This window comes from Malaclemys terrapin, chromosome 23, assembly GCF_027887155.1.
Source record: "Malaclemys terrapin pileata isolate rMalTer1 chromosome 23, rMalTer1.hap1, whole genome shotgun sequence".
NCBI lineage: Eukaryota > Metazoa > Chordata > Testudines > Emydidae > Malaclemys > Malaclemys terrapin.
The window spans coordinates 3,392,918-3,409,215 of record NC_071527.1 but is presented as its reverse complement, the minus strand read 5'-3'; the positions used below and the strand labels follow the sequence as shown (position 1 = coordinate 3,409,215).

The following is a 16,298-nucleotide window of genomic DNA, read 5'->3' as shown; positions in this document are numbered from 1 at the left end:
AACTTTTGCATGAAGATTTTTATTTCTCTGAATGTTAAATAGATTTTTAGAATGAAAACGTTCCCCGTTCCCTTCTCTAATTGTTGTTTGCAATGCTTCGCAAACTGTTTTATTCTGGGTCTTTGTGGGTTCTTACAGGGCCCCGGTGACCAGATCATCTGATGTGTATTCATGTTTTAATCTTCCCACCGCCCTTGGGTTTAGGGAACTATCACCCCCTCCATGTTACAGCTAGGGAAACTGAGGCACAGAGCAATTCTGTGATTTGCTCACGATGGTGGAAGGAGTGTGTGGCAGAGCCAGGAATTGAACCCAGGTGTTCTGGGTCCCTGTCAAGTGCTGTAATCACAAGATCAGTCTCCCTTCCTTTTGAACGGCTGTGACGAAGTGGGAATGTTCTTAATGTTTTCTCTGAATACTGTATGTGTGCCTCAGTTTCCCCTATGCATTTCTTAAGTATCTAGGTGGTGGGATAAGGGTGTATGATTGTTGCAGAGCCCTAGAGGGCAGGGGTGATGTGGTCTGCAAGACAATGGGACATCTTGTCTTCTGGCCACTGATGGCCTGGGCCCCTCCCCTGCAAGGTTCCAACTGAAGGTGTTGGAGAACAAAGAGATCAGGTGGCCTCCTGGTGGGGAAAGAGACAAAATCCAGAGGAGGGGCTGGAGAGTTTTAGTTTAGAGCTGGCTGGGGAAACGGAGGGAGCCCCAGCACCAGAGTCTGGGCTCCCTGCCCACCAAGATGGACCTGACTCCCCCACACTCTGTGACAACAGCTAGTAGTAAGAATCTTTAAACTGATCATCTAGGGCTAATTTCTCTCGCTCTAAGCAGAGTCTGCTCCATTGACTTCAGTGGCTTCGTGCGCACTCGCGCTGGCCGTGACATTGAGCCCCAGGAATCCCATCACTTCCCATTTGTGCTGCCTGGTCTAGGGAGAATTGTGTTTCCGTAGCACTTAGACGCCCCAGTCCTGGATCAGGACCAGCAGTCCTAGGGGCTGAATACGCTCTGAAGAAAAAGACAGGATGCTTCCCTTAATCTGTTCTGTTGTTGTTTCAGATTCCAGCCAAGAATACACAGACTCCACTGGAATAGATTTGCATGAATTTTTAGTAAATACACTGAAAAAAAATCCAAGGTAGGTCGCAAGATGGTAAAACCACCGGTTGATTGAGCGGAGGGAGGAAGATGCTGTTGACCGATGCTCCACACTCCAGGGATTAAGGCAGGGGTGGCCAACCTGTGGCTTCGGAGCCACATGTAGCTCTTCAGAGGTTAATATGCGACTCCTTGTACAGGTGCAGACTCTCAGACTGGAGCTACAGGCACCAATTTTCCAATGTGCGGGGGGGGGGGGGTTGCTCCCTGCTCAACCCCTGGCTCTGCCACAGGCCCTGCCCCCACTCCACCCCTTCCCCCAAAGCCCCTGTCCCTTCCCTCGAACGTGCTGTGCCCTCCCTCCTCCCCCCCCCCCCCCAGCCTCCTGCACATGCAAAACAGCTGATCACAGCAAGCAGGCAGCATGGGGGGAGGGGAGCTGATGGGGGGCTGCTGAGTGGCTCTTTGGCAATGTACATTGGTAAGTTCTGGCTCCTTCTGAGGCTCAGGTTGGCCACCCCTGGATTAAGGGAAGGGTTTGCATGACTGCAGACAAAATGCAGGGCGGGGGGGCTGTCAGAAATCGCAACCCCCCTGGTGGTGGGTTTCACATCTGGAAGTTCAGGGGGACTTGGCCCCCAGTAGAAGGTTGATAAACCCAGGCAGGAGGAGCAGTCATTTCATTATTGCAGGCTAGTGAAACAGACACGCTTGTGCATTATGGATTCAAATTGAGGGAGGAAAAATAATTGGTTTGAATACAGGCAGGAAGGGAGCCTTAATTGCTCTCAAATCCCTCCTCTAAGGAGCTATCAAAGACCTGTCTGTAGAGCGCCTGCCACCATGTCCGTAATAAACAATATCAGACCGACTGCCAAGCACTGGTTAGGCATAAAAATAACAAGCCGTTTCTATCTGTACGGCCACCACTGGCGCAAGGATCTAAGGATCCCAGAAACAGTCATCATGCAGCAATGGATCGCCGTGAACAGAAAAACTTGCCTCATCATTGATTCTGTATTTTTTATACTCTGCAGCGGAGGGAGGGCGAAGCCTGCGTGTTTAATAACCTGGAGCTTTGCTAATGCCAGGCGCTTTCTGTTTCTCAGGGGTGGAGGGAGTGTTAATCTGCAATTCTCGAAGCGAGCTGCGTTCTTCTCTCCTCTTCGAAATGTGATTGATTGGTTTATTCTTCTCCTCCCCACTTTTTCTGGACAGGGATCGAATGATGCTGCTAAAGTTAGAACAGGAGATTCTGGAATTCATTAGCGATAACAAGTAAGTGGCCAGCGGAGTTTGCATGAAGCAAAGCTGGTTGGTGACTTGGGAAGGAGGAGGCGCTCTCACTCTGACGGGGGAAGAGAACAAGGCTCACACATATCTGATAAGCGAGCGGTTTGAAAACAGCCAGTTCCATCTGCCGTGCTCTACGGTTCCCATTGCCACCGGATCTGAGCACTTGACAACATTGAATGAGGCTGTTTATCCTCCCACAGTCCTGGGTGGCAGGGCACGGCTGTTCCCCCAGTTTCACAGATGGGGAACCAGGGCCGGCTCCAGGCACCAGCCTTCCAAGCAGGTGCTTGGGGCGGCAATCTGCAAGGGGCCGCAGTCCGTGTGTTTTTGCCCCCAAGCAGCGCGCTGAATTGCCGCCGCAGACGGCGGGGGCAGTTTGTGTGCCGTAGGACAGCCCGCGCGTTTCCGCGGCGGCGACAATTCGGCGGCAGCTTCTATGTTCAGTTGCCCGCAGCGGCAATTTGGCGGCAGCTTCTGTCTTCCGGCTGAAGACAGACGCTGCCGCAGAAACGCGCGTGCTGCCCTAAAGGCACACACGGACTGCCCCCGCCGTCCGCGGCGGCAATTCGGAGCGCTGCTTGGGGCGGCCAAAACAGAAGAGCCGGCCCTGTGGGGAACTAAGGCACAGAGACACTTCAGGGTCTGTCTTCACTGCCCAGTTAATCTGGATGTCTGGCTCCCTGCTCAGCCTAGCCTGGGTGCGAGCATCCTCACAGCAAAGCCCTCTCCGAATTGCTGGGTCCTCATTGGTTCTGCATTTGCTTGGGTGAGGCTTGGGGCATATCCCATGAGTCTTTGTCCTGAGACGCTCTAGGATTCTTTCCCAGTCACTTGTGTCAATTCCAGGGTAACTTGTCTGTCCTTTGGGGGAGACTCCCTGGGGGGAGGGAGGGAGGTGGCAGCATTGGAGGACTATCCACGCTTGAGAGACTTAGCCACTGTCCTCACTGCAAAATGGGCAGGTTAAAGCAGACTCGAACTCTAACCCCGCTCCCTAGCCGTGTAAGCTCGCCTGGGCTTGAAACACCTGGAAAACCCAGGTAAGAGGTTTGTCTGTACGGCGGGTGAGTTGGTAATTGAAGGCAGAACAGGGAATTGAGCACAGGTCTGCAGGCCAGCCCCTGGCCCGTTCCTGGGCATGGAACAAGCTGCTGCTCCAATCCAGACCAGGTCATAGTGACTGAAAGCACCAACTGTGTGAAATGAGTTTGGGTCCCAGGCCGGTTCCCGGGGCCCATGTCACAATGGCCAGCTCAGCTGTTGGCAGGAGCTTATCCGCAGAGAAGCCTGGGTGCAAGGCAGACCCATTACCCTCTCGCCCCCAGAGCTGCCCCTTGCAGGGCAGAGCTGGGGTGCAGGGGCAGGCGTCTGTGCTGGTGCCCTCCCTGTCTGGAGGTCAGAGCGAGAACTCAGTGCCCAGCCCTGAACTGTCTCTCGCACAGACACCGGACGTGTCCGCTTTGTTTGTTTGAAGGACGCATTTTAAAGATGCTCCTGTTTTGGTAGATTTGAAATAACAGGGATTTTCTAAGGGTTTTCCTCTTGCTCTGCAGCAGCTCAAAACCCAGAGTGCTTTTCGACCTGTCCTACTCCCCTCTCGTTCCTGCCCAGAGCACTTGAGGGCCCATCCCTCCGGGGAGCGCTCCCACCCTTCACACAGCCCGCGGGTGTAGTCGGGAGCTGTCAGCTGGAGCTCTCAGTTGGCTTTACATAGGAGATCAGGGTGAAAGAATTCCATGCTTGACCCAGCTCCCATTGGAACCAGCTTCTGACTTGAGGCCCCAATCCAGCAAAGCCACGAAGCACTGGATGAAAGTTAAGAGTGCATTGGGGCCAGGGCACACAGCTGGTCTTTCTTCCCTTGGGTCCCGGTTCAGCAGCGTTAAGCCCGTGAGTCATCCCACCCCTGCTTTGGCGCGTGAAGTCGCTGAGACCGAAGCACGTGTTTAAATGCTTTGTTGATTCGGGGCCCTGGTCTTTCTGGGCTGACCCCTGTTTGTGTCTGGTCTGTTTGACGCAGTCTGAATACAAGGGCTCTGTCCCCTCTTCTGTTCTCAGCAATCAGTTCAAGAAGTTCCCGCAGATGACCTCGTATCACCGGATGCTCTTGCACAGGGTAGCTGCCTACTTCGGCATGGACCATAACGTTGACCAAACTGGGAAAGCCGTCATTATCAACAAGACCAGTAACACCAGGATGTAAGGAGAGCCCTGGGGCTGAGGGGAGAGCTGGGAAACCCCTCCAAAGCAACCCCCGCCCTCGTACTCCCCACCCCGTCCCCAAAGCACGCCTGGAATATTTCACAGCCTCATCCCGACAGGCCTTTAAAGTGGTGTGGGGAGGGGGGAAGCCTAGAGATCCACCCTCCCAAATCCAAGTGCAGACATGGGTGGGAGCTTTCCCTTTTCTTGAATGCACTGATGCCCCAGCCTGCCTGCACCGTAGCTTGCAGCCTGGAACCTCTGCCCTGACCTCCTCTGCCTCGCACCCCCAGGCCTGCCTGGCAGCAGAGGAACACAGGGAAGGTTCCCGTTCACCTTCGCCTGCCCCTCATGACGGCGTCTTTCCTCCCTGTAGCCCCGAGCAAAGGTTCTCCGAGCACATCAAAGACGAGAAGAACGTGGACTTTCCACAGAGGTTCATCCTAAAGCGAGACGACGCCAGCATGGACCGGGACGATAATCAGGTGAGTTTGGGTGAGAGGTGTCCAGGCCCTTTCCGAAAGCCAAAGGGACAACTGCTGAGCTTTGCTCAGTGTCTCTTGGCATCTTGGTAGCCTGGAAATGGGACCCGCCGGTGTTTTCATCAGTGAGTTTGGGGACGTTCCTGCTTGCATGGGGGCAGCTTGAAATCCCTCCTGGGTCCGTGCTGTCTCCCTCCACAGCTGTACTCCCAGGAAACTGCCACAGAGGCCCCCACTGTCTCTTCCAGCAGCACAGGGCTAGTGGATGGAAGGCAAATCCCCAGGCACTCTGCAGCAAACTGGACCTCAACCCGCCAGCAGTTTTAGCTGAATTCAAAAAAAGGCCTTTGATTAAATGATCAGCAGTGAAATGGTTAACAGCCTTGCCAGTGAATTGCCCAATTGAGCTTTCAGAGTTAATATGCTTTCCCCTCCCCCCAGGGTTTTCCCCAGTCCTCACCATGTTGCCAGGCAGGCTCGGCTCCCAGGGTGCTAGAGGTCCCCCAAGGGCCGTGCAGTAGCGAGGAATTCCCCTGGATGAACAGTGAGCTTGAGCCGTTGCAAAGTCACCCCTCCACCCCGCCAGGGCGGCCAGACGAGTAAGCTGCACACGGGCTAATAAAATCAGCAGGGACCCTCGGTCCCTGGCCAGAAGGGAGCCTTCACTCAGAGGAGTGATGCAGCCTCCGTGCTCAGGGACCCCTCGCCTCCTGGGAGCTCCACACTGGTGGCTTCCTGCAGCCTGATCCCTCATGCCAGGCAGCCCCGCTCTGCTGCTTCATAGCCCCACTCAGAGTTTGCTTTTGCAGCCCACCCTCCCCTTGCTCACCTTCCCGCCTGCGCTTGGGATGCCGGCTACAAACTGGAAGAAATCAAACTTGGCGAGAGGCAGGTATCCTTCCTAACGAGCCGTCTCGTGCTCCTCTCTGCTGTAGCCTTCTCCTCCCAGGAGCGCCCTTGACGTGTTCTCAGCCCTTGCTTCGATGCTTGTTTTAGATGGTTAGCTCCTTGGGACGGAGAACTGCCGTTGCATGGGAGTGCAATCTCCCATCTTCTTCTTAGATCCTGCCTTGCTACTATGCTTCTCGTGAGGCCTAGATCTTGAGTCCAAGCAACAGGGTGTGCAGGAGGGGGGAGGAGCTTTCACGCTTTGGATTTTGCAACCTTGCTGTACCTTGCCGTGGGGCTCTGCTTCGAAGCAGGAAGGATCTGATGGCGCCAGCCACCTTTAGCGTTGGGGTACGGCCGCACTGCACCTGGGAGGTGTAATTTCCGGCTCCACTAGATGTACACGTGCTAGTTTTCATTCGGCAAGATCTCTAAAAGTAGCAGGATGGACTAGCTGCCCCAGTGGAACCTTGTCTGAGATCCTAGATGGGTGGTCGGTGCTGTCGCAGTTGAACTGCTCTTTTTAGCACACTGGCTTGAGCAGACTAGCACGTGTATGTGTCGCTGAGGTGGACGTACCCTTAGCAACAGAGGAGTGCGCTTTCCAGCCACAAGCGGCATCTGCAGCTGTGATCTCTCTCCAGGCAGCTGATCCAAACGTAAGAACGGCCGTACCGGGTCAGACCAAAGGTCCATCTAGCCCAGTATCCTGTCTACCGACAGTGGCCAATGCCAGGTGCCCCAGAGGGAGTGAACCTAACAGGCAATGATCAAGTGATCTCTCTCCTGCCATCCATCTCCACCCTCTGACAAACAGAGGCCAGGGACACCATTCCTTACCCATCCTGGCTAATAGACATTAATGGACTTAACCGCCATGAATTTATCCAGTTCTCTTTTAAACCATGTTCTAGAGCTGTTCTGCTCGACCCGGACATGTGCGCCAATTAAGACCCCAGAGCGTTTCCTGCCAGCAGCAGTCGTTTGGGGCAGAGACCGTGTCGGGTTATCAGAGCACCGTGCAGACCCCGGGCGCTGTGCCACATCGCCTTCCCTTGCTGCTATACTCAGGGTGCGTGGAGCCAGCGTTTAACCAGCCCAATTCTGCTTGTCACTCTAGATCAGGATCCCACTGCAGGACGGGAGGAGGAGCAAATCAATAGAAGAGAGAGAAGAGGAGTATCAGAGGGTCAGAGAGCGGATATTTGCCCGAGAGGTAAGGCTGGCTGCTAGCAGAGCTTCCCCCCTTCTTGGTTCTCAAGGTGCTTTTTCTTTGGAGCCCCTCCATGCCCCAGCCAGCTGCCCCTCTCCCCCACTCCGCGCTTGTTATAATTTTGGCATGTGAATAGACGTATGGGCTCAGGGGGTTGGATCTGGCAGTGGGTTTGCCATTTCACTGACCTGTCATTCTTGAGCGCGGGATCAGTGTCGCTAGGTTAGAAACCTTAAGTAGGGTGACCTGATGTCCCGTTTTTATAGGGACCATTTTTAGGACTTTTCTTATACAGGCGCCTATTAAACCGCCCACCCCCACCCCCGTCCCATTTTTTCATAGTTGCTATCTGGTCATCCTGTCCTTAAGGGCCAAGCTGCACTTGCTTTACAGCATGGAATCCCCAGGTGTTTCATTCACAGGCTAGAAATCCCTTTAGCCTGGGTCCAGCACTTCCCCCAGTGCAGTCCTTGTTCCTCAGGTGTTTCCAGGAGTCTTCTTGTGAACCCCAGCTGATGTCACTCGCTGCCTTATGTAGCTTTAGCATATGGCGGGAACCCTTTGTTTCAAAGCTTGGTTCCCAGACCAGACTGTGGGAAAATACTGACATCCCAAGATGGAGTCCAGCATCATGTGGCCTGGTCACATGTCCTCGTAGAGGCATGGCAGCCATTACTCACAGACTGCGTAGCGTGTTCTCAGGAAGGTTCCCCAGGTAGGAGATAGGCTTCTCCTGAGGCCTATTGTTCTCCCTAGCGGCTCATTGCCCTGACTGAGCCCTTCCCAACCAGCTCTCTAGACTGAAAACATCTTGCCGAGTGGGCGTCACCCAGGCATAACTACATTTGAAGTACAGAGCCATAGTCAATATCCGTAACTTCAGAGACAAAAATGACACCTGCACACAAATAGGATAATGCACTTCAGCAAATCATCACTTTTCCAATGGCACCTCACACGACTGATCTTGCACGAAATGCCTCATAATTATGCTATAACCATATCATAGTAATATGAATATGAGGTGCAGTGTCATGGGCGGGGTTCTGGGGGCCCCACTTGACACCTGCTTTTCAGACAAGGCAGAGCACCCACTCTCTGGGAATCCGGCCCTTTTCAGTCGGCTCCAATTGGGTACCCAAAATCTCCTGGCCCCCGTTTCTAATGTAGCCATGCTAAGCTAGCAGGGGAGGGAATACTGACCGCACCCACGTGTCTGCGCCTTCCAGGGTGAGGCTGTTCGCGGGTGTTTTTCTTTCTTTTGCTAAGTGGCCACCTGGAGTGGAAGTTCCTCAAGGAATTTGCTCCCTAGAGGCAACTGCTGGAGGTAGCAATCCGGCCCCCTGGGGAGGTTACAGGGTGGAAGTGGGGTGAGGGCGAGGGCAGTGCAGTGGTGCGATAGAGGCCGTGCTGAGCAGTGCCTGTTAGCAGCATGCCCTGGGCAGGACAAACAGGAGGGGTTGGATTTAGTGACCGTTCCCAATGCTAATCTGCGACTGGGCTGGTTAATAACTTGCTCCTGGCTTTACCTGCCCCACACACACACACACACACACCCCCGAGGGGTCCTGGAGCGTTGAAGAGACCCTGTGCCAAGCCCTGCTGGGAGCTGTCGGGCTTCTGGCCAAGTGGAGAGCAGGATACAGCGCTCCGGGAGCTAGCCAGTGCTACTGGCTGGTGGCCCGGGGGAGTCATTGTCTAGTGACCCTCGGAAAACGACCGTGCAACCTCTGGCCGGTGGGGCTGCGTCTGAGCGGAGAGTAGGAAATCGAATGACTCCGCACGCAGCGTTCAGCATGCCTTGTCGGGAGCCACGTGCTGAACTCGGGCGACACTGCCAGGTGTGAGCCACTGACGTGCTAGAGACTGTGGGAACTATGAAAGCACTGCTGCGTTGCCTAGTGGTTGGAGCAGGGCCAGGGAGTGATCAGGACTCCTGGGTTCTCTTCTGTGTGTGACGGGGAGCGAGTCCCTTCTTCTCTCCATGCTGTGTCAGCCGGTTTATAGACCAGCGCTCTCTAGCACTGGGGGTCTGTGGAGTGCTGGGGCATCGTGGGGAGGAAGGAGCTAGGTACTGATGCTCCGGGGATGGCCCTGGAATAAGACCCTAGACAGAAGTGCAATGTGTCCAGTGGCTTGGAGAGCCAGAGTAACTCAGGAGCGTGACGCAGCCCGATCCCAAGCCCAGCCCCGTCTAGCCCCCTCCGCGTTCAGACGCCCCTTTGTTTGTAATGTGCCAATGCTGCTGCCTTATCAGTTATTTTCCTTTTTCTTTTCCCCTCCTCGTCTCCACCCTGCCCTCCACTAGACTGGTCAGAACGGATATCTAAACGACAGCAGGTTAGTACCATCCAGCATGCTTCACGGCCACACCTGTAGCTTTCTCAGGGGAGGACACGGTAACCCTGTAACAATGCTTTTCTCTGATGTTAACCAACAGACTCTCCAAGGAAGGCTTTTCTTCTAGCTCTCACAAAAGGAGGCAGATTTTTAGGTACCTCTGTGTGGTTTCTTGCGTACGTTGTTCTGCAGCGTGAGCTCGCCCCATGCATGGCTGCTTGTGGAGTCCTTTGAGTCGTATCTTTTGCAACATCCGTTGTTTTTTTTGTCTCCCAAACTAAATTGCTGCGGAGTGGTTTTTGCTGATTCATTCCAAACAAGGGCTGAAGGGTCACAGGGGAAGGAGGGGAAGCGAAAGGCTCGTAGGATCATAACACTTCACGAGCCACATGGTCCCACCTGCCTCTGACACCTGCGTTCTCACGGTGATAAACCCCAGCTGTCTAAGCAGGGATCAAATTAGCATCTCATCACACATGCATCGGTGTTTCGTGGTGGTGTTCGGGGGGGCTGAGCCCTGGCGGTACACGTCCCCCTCTGCTGCACAGAGCCCAGGGAATCCACTTCAGCCGCATTTTTGGTTGATTTCTTTTAACGGACGGACGGTTCCTTCTGATGAAAGGGGTCAGATTAAAACCCCTAAGGGCTCTGTGGACCTGCAGAGCAGACAGGCCAGGCCAGGGCTGTGAGCACTTGGTGCACCGGCCGGGCTGTTCCCCAGGTTTGAAGGTGGTAAGTGAACCAGGAACGTTTGGGAGCTGCTGGCCTAGGCAAACACAGAGCTACGTTTCCCCCAGCAGCCGGAGGGTGGCAGGAGCGGGTCTCTAGGCAACAGCTGAGTGTGCATGGCCCATTCGCACACTCCCCGGTCCCTGGGAGGCTGCAGGTGTGAGCCCGGCTTGTGACGGGGGCTTTTCAGAGAGGGGGGTACAAAGTTTCAGAAGGCCTAAGGACTTCGGGGCCTACGTCCTCAGTCCCGCAGGCCATGGCCCTTGTCTGCGGGGAGCTGGACTGACCTAGAGCTTGGCGGTTCTGTCGCCTGCTGTCATTCAGTGCCCGGCTCTGTCTCGCTCACTCCCCGTCGCCAGACCTCAGGGCCCCTTGGGCACGGAAGCTGAGCCCACCTGTCGTGCAGCGCCGCGGTGGCATCTCAGGCCGCTGTGCTTGCAGCATGCTCCAAGAAGCCGAACAGCTGCTTGGGATTAATCTTTATCCCCTCCCACATGGCAGTTCCTGTAATCTCGGCTTTCTGCCACCGCCATCGGGGCAGCGACGTTCCGGGAGGGGCTGGAGCATCAGGGCTGTGGGGGCAGCAGGGGAAAGGCAGGTCCCTGTGCTCCTTAATGTGCAAGGGTCCAATGAACCCTGGTGCCAGTTCAGCGTTTCAGAACGTTCTCTTCGTGCTGTTAATTAACCGATTCACTGCGAAGCGCTCGGTGCTAATGAATGCTCCCGGAGCTTGAGCTGTAGCGAGACTAGCTGAGGGCACGGCAGGAGACAGCACTGACGGGCAGTTGCTGGGCAGCAGGGTTCGGACGTGGGCACTGCGGAATGGCTCAGGGTATTAGCAAGGGAGAATCTGGAACCTATCCACTGTAGGTCATCGGGGCCAGGCAGGGTCAGGTCTGGGATGGCTGGCAGGTGTTCTCACCCGGCCAAAGGAATCGGGGGGATTGCGACAGAGGATTGAATGGAGACTCCCTCCTCCGTAGCTCCGAAAGGGCTCCCCTATCCCGAATGGGATGTGAGGGATGCTGATGGTGGGGAGGGGGGGTGTTGGAAGCTCGTCCGGCCCCTGCCCGTGCTGTAATGGGACGGTTCAGCCGTTAGAAACCAAGCAACTCCGGTTCCCCGGCTGTCGGCCAAGCGAGGGCCACGGAGGGCACCGGCTGTGGTGTCCAGAAGCTGTTTATACTTTGCTTAGCTGGTTATTTGCCCCCACTGCCCCACCCCCCCCCAAGGTGCTGCGGCTTCACCAGTCCGCCCCCTCTGCTGCAGACGTCGAGCTCCCGCTCGTACCAGTGGGTCGCGTGCAATGTGCAGTGTCGCCCCATGGCTGGGAGCCGGGAAGCGGAGGTGGGCTCTGTTCTGGAGCCTGCATAGCCAAACACCAGGGCGGGGAGCAGCTGCAGCTTGGGGGGATCCCGATCAGCTGGAGCCGGTGTTCCGACGGGTGACACAACTCAATGAAAGCCCCGCCCCTCCCGCGGCATGGCCTCGTGGCACCCATTCATGCCCTCTTGGTTTTGCACAATTCCCCCTCTTTGCCTCTTGGGTCCGGGCTCCCAGCCCAGAGGCCGAGGTGATGCCCATTAGTTCAGCTCTGATTGTGCGTCGGGGCGAGCCCGCAAAGCCTCTCTCTCCGGCCGGATGGCGTTTGTGACAATTCCCCAGAGACTGCTTCTGGTTCCGCTGCCCCACGCTGTCACACTCACATTCACGGTGACTCTTCCTCTGGGGGCAGGACGGCGGGAGTGCCCTGCTGCAGAGTGAAGGGACATTGAGCTGGGGGGGTGTTAGTGTACGTGGGAACAGACCCCACGGGGGTCTAGGCCAGTGTCTGCCTCAGAAGGGGAGGGTCTGAGAGCTTGACCATTAGGGTATGTCTGCCCTGCAGCTGGAGCGAGGCTGCCGGCCCAGGCAGACAGGGCTGGACCGAGCACACTACAAATAGCGGTGTGGACGGAGCAGCACCAGCAGAGGTGGGCTTGAGCTTAGGTAGCCAGCCCGACTCTCCACCGGTGCCGTATCCACCCAGCTCTTTTCAGTGCACCAGCGGGAGTCTGTCTGCCCAGGCTCGCCCCCAGCTGCAGTGTAGACGTCCCCTTCAGCTCCTGTGTGAGGAGGGGGTTAGCTGGGTGCATGGATCTCTGGCCAGAGCCAGCCCAGTCCTGCTCTCGGGGCGGCTTGTCAGCGGGTCAGTGGGCTCTGGGCTGTTCGTTCCCAAGCAGCCGTGCGAGCGAGGCCATTGGGAAAGCCCCGGGGACTCCCGCAGCCCTGCACCACCCATTTCCCGTGTCTGGTGTCGGCGTGCCGGGCTCCGGAACACCTGCTGCCGCTCGCTCTCGTTCGTCTGCTCCCCTCTGCCGGGAGAGGTCGTGTAACCGCTGTGGTCTCTGCAGGGGGAACCGGGACGCTCTGAACCGGGCCTCGGGCAGCCGTCAGAGCAGCACAGAGAGCGAGCTGAAGTCGCTGGAGCCCCGGCCGTGGAGCAGCACAGACTCGGACAGCTCCATCCGCAACCTGCGCCCGCCCGTCACTAAAGCCAGCAGCTTCAGCGGCATCTCCATCCTCACGCGAGGGGACAGCATCGGGACCAGCGCCAGCAGGACGGCCAGGCCAGGTACCGCTTTGCTAGAGCCGGGGCCCTGTCCCCAGGCCCACAGCACAGAGCTGGTGATTCCTGTGTCGTGCAATAGCAAGGTTGGGGAGGGCTAATGCATCTCTGGGCAGCTACCAGACACTGGGGCCTTATCTAACATGTCACCCTGGGGGGACTGGAACTGGTGAGCTGGCCCAGCCACGTGTGTGTTCCCTGCGGTGCCACGCTCCCATCCCCTGGGCCTGCAGGTCCTGTGGCACCCATTCCTCCCCCTCCGCGGGCTCTCACTGCCGGAAGGGGACTTTGCCCAGGCAAGGCAAACCGTTCTGCACTTTTCTTGCTCTCAGGGGGAAGGAGCCGATAATTAGCTGATCTCATCAGACTTAACCTAACAGCAGGTCAGATGTTGCCAATTCTTAGAGAGCCACTAATCACAGGCTAGAGTTTCAGATGCACCATAACGGATTTCAACCTCCGTGCCTTGGTGAACAGGCCTGAACTGCCACTGGTCCCTGGCCCGGTGAGCATGCCGGTTAAGGGCATTCCGGGGGCGTTACCAGCGCTCAGACTGGTTCCTTGTTAGAGAGACCAGCCGTATGTCACAGGCAGAAAAAGCAGCGTGCTGAATTTCCAGGTGTTTTCAGGCGTTTTCAGTGGAGAAAGCTGCGGTTTCATCGTCACTTGAATGCAGTGGTGATGGCCGAGTAGCCACATGGCAACTGACAAAAACCTTAGTCAGCGGAGAATGAAATCCTGCTTCCCCCTTCACTGTAACGCTCCCTCCGAAGAGCTGCTATCATCGGGCTGTGCTGAGACTCTGAGCTGAGTTTCGATTCGTTAGTTAGTTTAGGTTAGTGGAGTTTTACATCGTTTGGCTTCATCGCAACAACTTGCTCCAGTGAAGGAGTAAAGAACTGACGTTAGAATCTGCCGGGTGTTATTCCAAAGCATAGAGTGGCCTTTACAATGGAGCTTTTACCTTGTAACTCCAGGACTGGGCACATCCCATTGTGAGGTCAGGTTTTCTTAAAGTTTGGGGCTAGATTTTCACATGCCCAGCACCCACAACTGGGGCTAGATTTTCACCTGCCCAGCACCCACAACTGGGCCTAGATTTTCACATGCCCAGCACCCACAACTGGGGCTAGATTTTCACATGCCCAGCACCCACAACTGGGGCTAGATTTTCACATGCCCAGCACCCACAACTGGGGCTAGATTTTCACATGCCCAGCACCCACAACTGGGGCTAGATTTACAAACGGTGGGAGCTGAGCTCGTTTGAAAATACGTGTGATTAGCGGCACGGCAGAGGATCTGTTCTTGCTCTTTCTGATTGCAGGGAGCTGTGCGTACTCTTTCCCGCGGCTATCTCTTGGGTACGTGGTCTGATTTGGATTCAGACTTCATACATTGGCTAACCAATTGAAAGTACCGTTTCTTCTTGCTCTGAAAAAAAGTAACTTGCAATTAAAGAAATCAACCTTTTCCAAACCTGCTATTGACAAATGAGTGGGCTTGCGAGGCCCATGCAGGGGTTAGGCAATTATTCTGCAGACTTACTCCTTTTTAAGTCGGGAAAATGTGCAGAAGAGGAGATTATTAAACTCTGTAGCATGTATCCCCGCCACATACCCACCCTGCTGCTTCCTGTAGTATGCAGAGCAAGTCACTTTCAATCATCCACGTATTAGCCCTGCTTAGAGCTGGGGCTCCAGTGAGGCGTACCTTTGTCCACACCTTTCTTCCCTCTCTTGTTCGTTCTGATGATTGCCCATTGTTAGCTTCTTTATTTGTGAAGGGGATTGCCTTCCATCTTCCCCTTCTGTGCAAGCATCTGTACAGTTCTCAACAGCACCTTTCTGCTGAGGCCCCTCTCTGACCCAGTGCCAGAGGGAAAACGTTCCCCACGTTACATGCACGTGATATTTTATCCCACCAAACGAACGCATCAAATTGCTGCTTTTTCTATAGTGACCACTTTGTGCTGTGGAGACCTCCAGCCAGCAGAGGTCGCTCCTGTTTACCCTGGCTCCTTCCCCAAGCTACGCAGGTGCATAGTTAAGGACCTCGCTCCTGGCTCTGGGCATGTTTTTGCACCCAGTAGGAGCAGGAGAGTTGGAATTGAACCAGATTCTGATGCCAGTAGGGTGACCAGATGTCCTGATTTTATAGGGACAGTCCCGATTTGTGGGTCTTTTTCTTATATAGGCTCCTGTTACCCCCCACCCCCTGTCCCGATTTTTCACACTTGCTGTCAGGTCACCTTAGCTGCCAGGCAGAGCAAAATATTCGCATTAGCTCCCCCAGGTGTGCCAAGCACTTCACACATGGAATGTGAGATCCCGGCCAAGCTGCAGTTAGACTAGTTCGCGAACAGACCAAAGGGGGCCAGGAAAGCACCATTTTGTAATGTAACTCATCAGTGCAGCGTTTGAGCACCATAGAAAGCTGTGAGTGCGTGCGCTGGGTGTGCCTACCCTGCGCTCCAGAGATGTACGTGGGTAGGGTCCCGGGCAGGGTTGCACTTGCGTGGCTAGCCCGGGGCTGCTAGTGGTAGCGAGCTAGCTTGCCTACGCGTGGCACCTCCTGCTTGCAGTGTGGACAGGGAGAGGGGAAGTGGCTCCTCGTCTGCCGGGATCTAGGAGCACGTTGGTCCCTGCGCCGCTCCCAGAGCAGAAGCTTTCTTGGGGAAGGTTTCCATTTGGCATGCAGACACAGATGTCTTTATATGGATGAATGAGCCCGGAGGAAACAGCCGGGGGCGGATGGGGAGCCGGCTCCCAGGTACCGACACTGCCTCTTCTCTCTCCATTCAAGGTCTGTCGCTAGCCTCGGAAGCGTGCAGCCAAGTCTCCGCGTCCCAGCCTGGCCGAGGGAGCTTCTTGCCATGCACTGTGCAGCCACAGCAGCACCAAGCACTTCCGCCCACTCCCCAGCAACAGCCGGCGATGAGTAATCACCTGATCTCCCCGGTGAGTCACAGCTCTGTCCCCTCGGGCTCCCTCCCGCCCGGCTCCGGAAGTGCAATAGTATTAGCGCTCCCAGCTCCAGAGGCTGAGAATCGGGCTTGGTTGGCAGCAGGTTGGCTCCAGGCTCCTGGCTGCAGATGTTTTGGGGGGGCTGCAGTTGCCTCGCTGTGTCTTAGGTTGGTGCTGTGCAAAGCGTCGGTAATGAGGTGCCTGCGGGGAAAGGCAGCCTGCGCCGCTGGTCCGGCCCCCGGATCGGGCCATCGAGTTTAACTTCTAAAGGGGCTTAGGTGCCCAAATTCCATTGACTTTCAGTAAGTCAGGCCCCCAACGCCCATAGGCTCCTCAGGAGGGAGATGGAGTGTGCATTCTGGTTATATGGGCAGGGCTGTGATCTCCCAGCCAGAGGGGTCACTGCAGAGTGTTCTGTGGGCTGCACTGCCCAGCAATCCAGTGTCCGTTGTCCTGCCTGCCCTAGCGTTGCCG

General features: G+C 55.8%; 1 protein-coding gene across 9 annotated transcripts in view; it reads left to right on the top strand.

Moving 5' to 3' along the window:
• R3HDM2 (R3H domain containing 2) overlaps positions 1 to 16,298 on the top strand; it is a 121,393-nt gene that overhangs the window by 81,381 nt on the left and 23,714 nt on the right. For 7 of the 9 annotated variants that reach the window (XM_054012944.1, XM_054012945.1, XM_054012946.1 and 4 more), the window contains 8 exons: positions 1,062 to 1,140; positions 2,319 to 2,378; positions 4,455 to 4,595; positions 4,975 to 5,083; positions 7,089 to 7,184; positions 9,490 to 9,521; positions 12,644 to 12,864; positions 15,664 to 15,818. In XM_054012944.1, coding sequence (XP_053868919.1) covers positions 1,062 to 1,140; positions 2,319 to 2,378; positions 4,455 to 4,595; positions 4,975 to 5,083; positions 7,089 to 7,184; positions 9,490 to 9,521; positions 12,644 to 12,864; positions 15,664 to 15,818 — 893 coding nt within the window. Of the gene's footprint in view, positions 1 to 1,061; positions 1,141 to 2,318; positions 2,379 to 4,454; positions 4,596 to 4,974; positions 5,084 to 7,088; positions 7,185 to 9,489; positions 9,522 to 9,621; positions 9,676 to 12,643; positions 12,865 to 15,663; positions 15,819 to 16,298 lie in introns of all 9 variants that reach the window. The other 2 variants (XM_054012951.1, XM_054012950.1) reach the window with 1 other exon arrangement.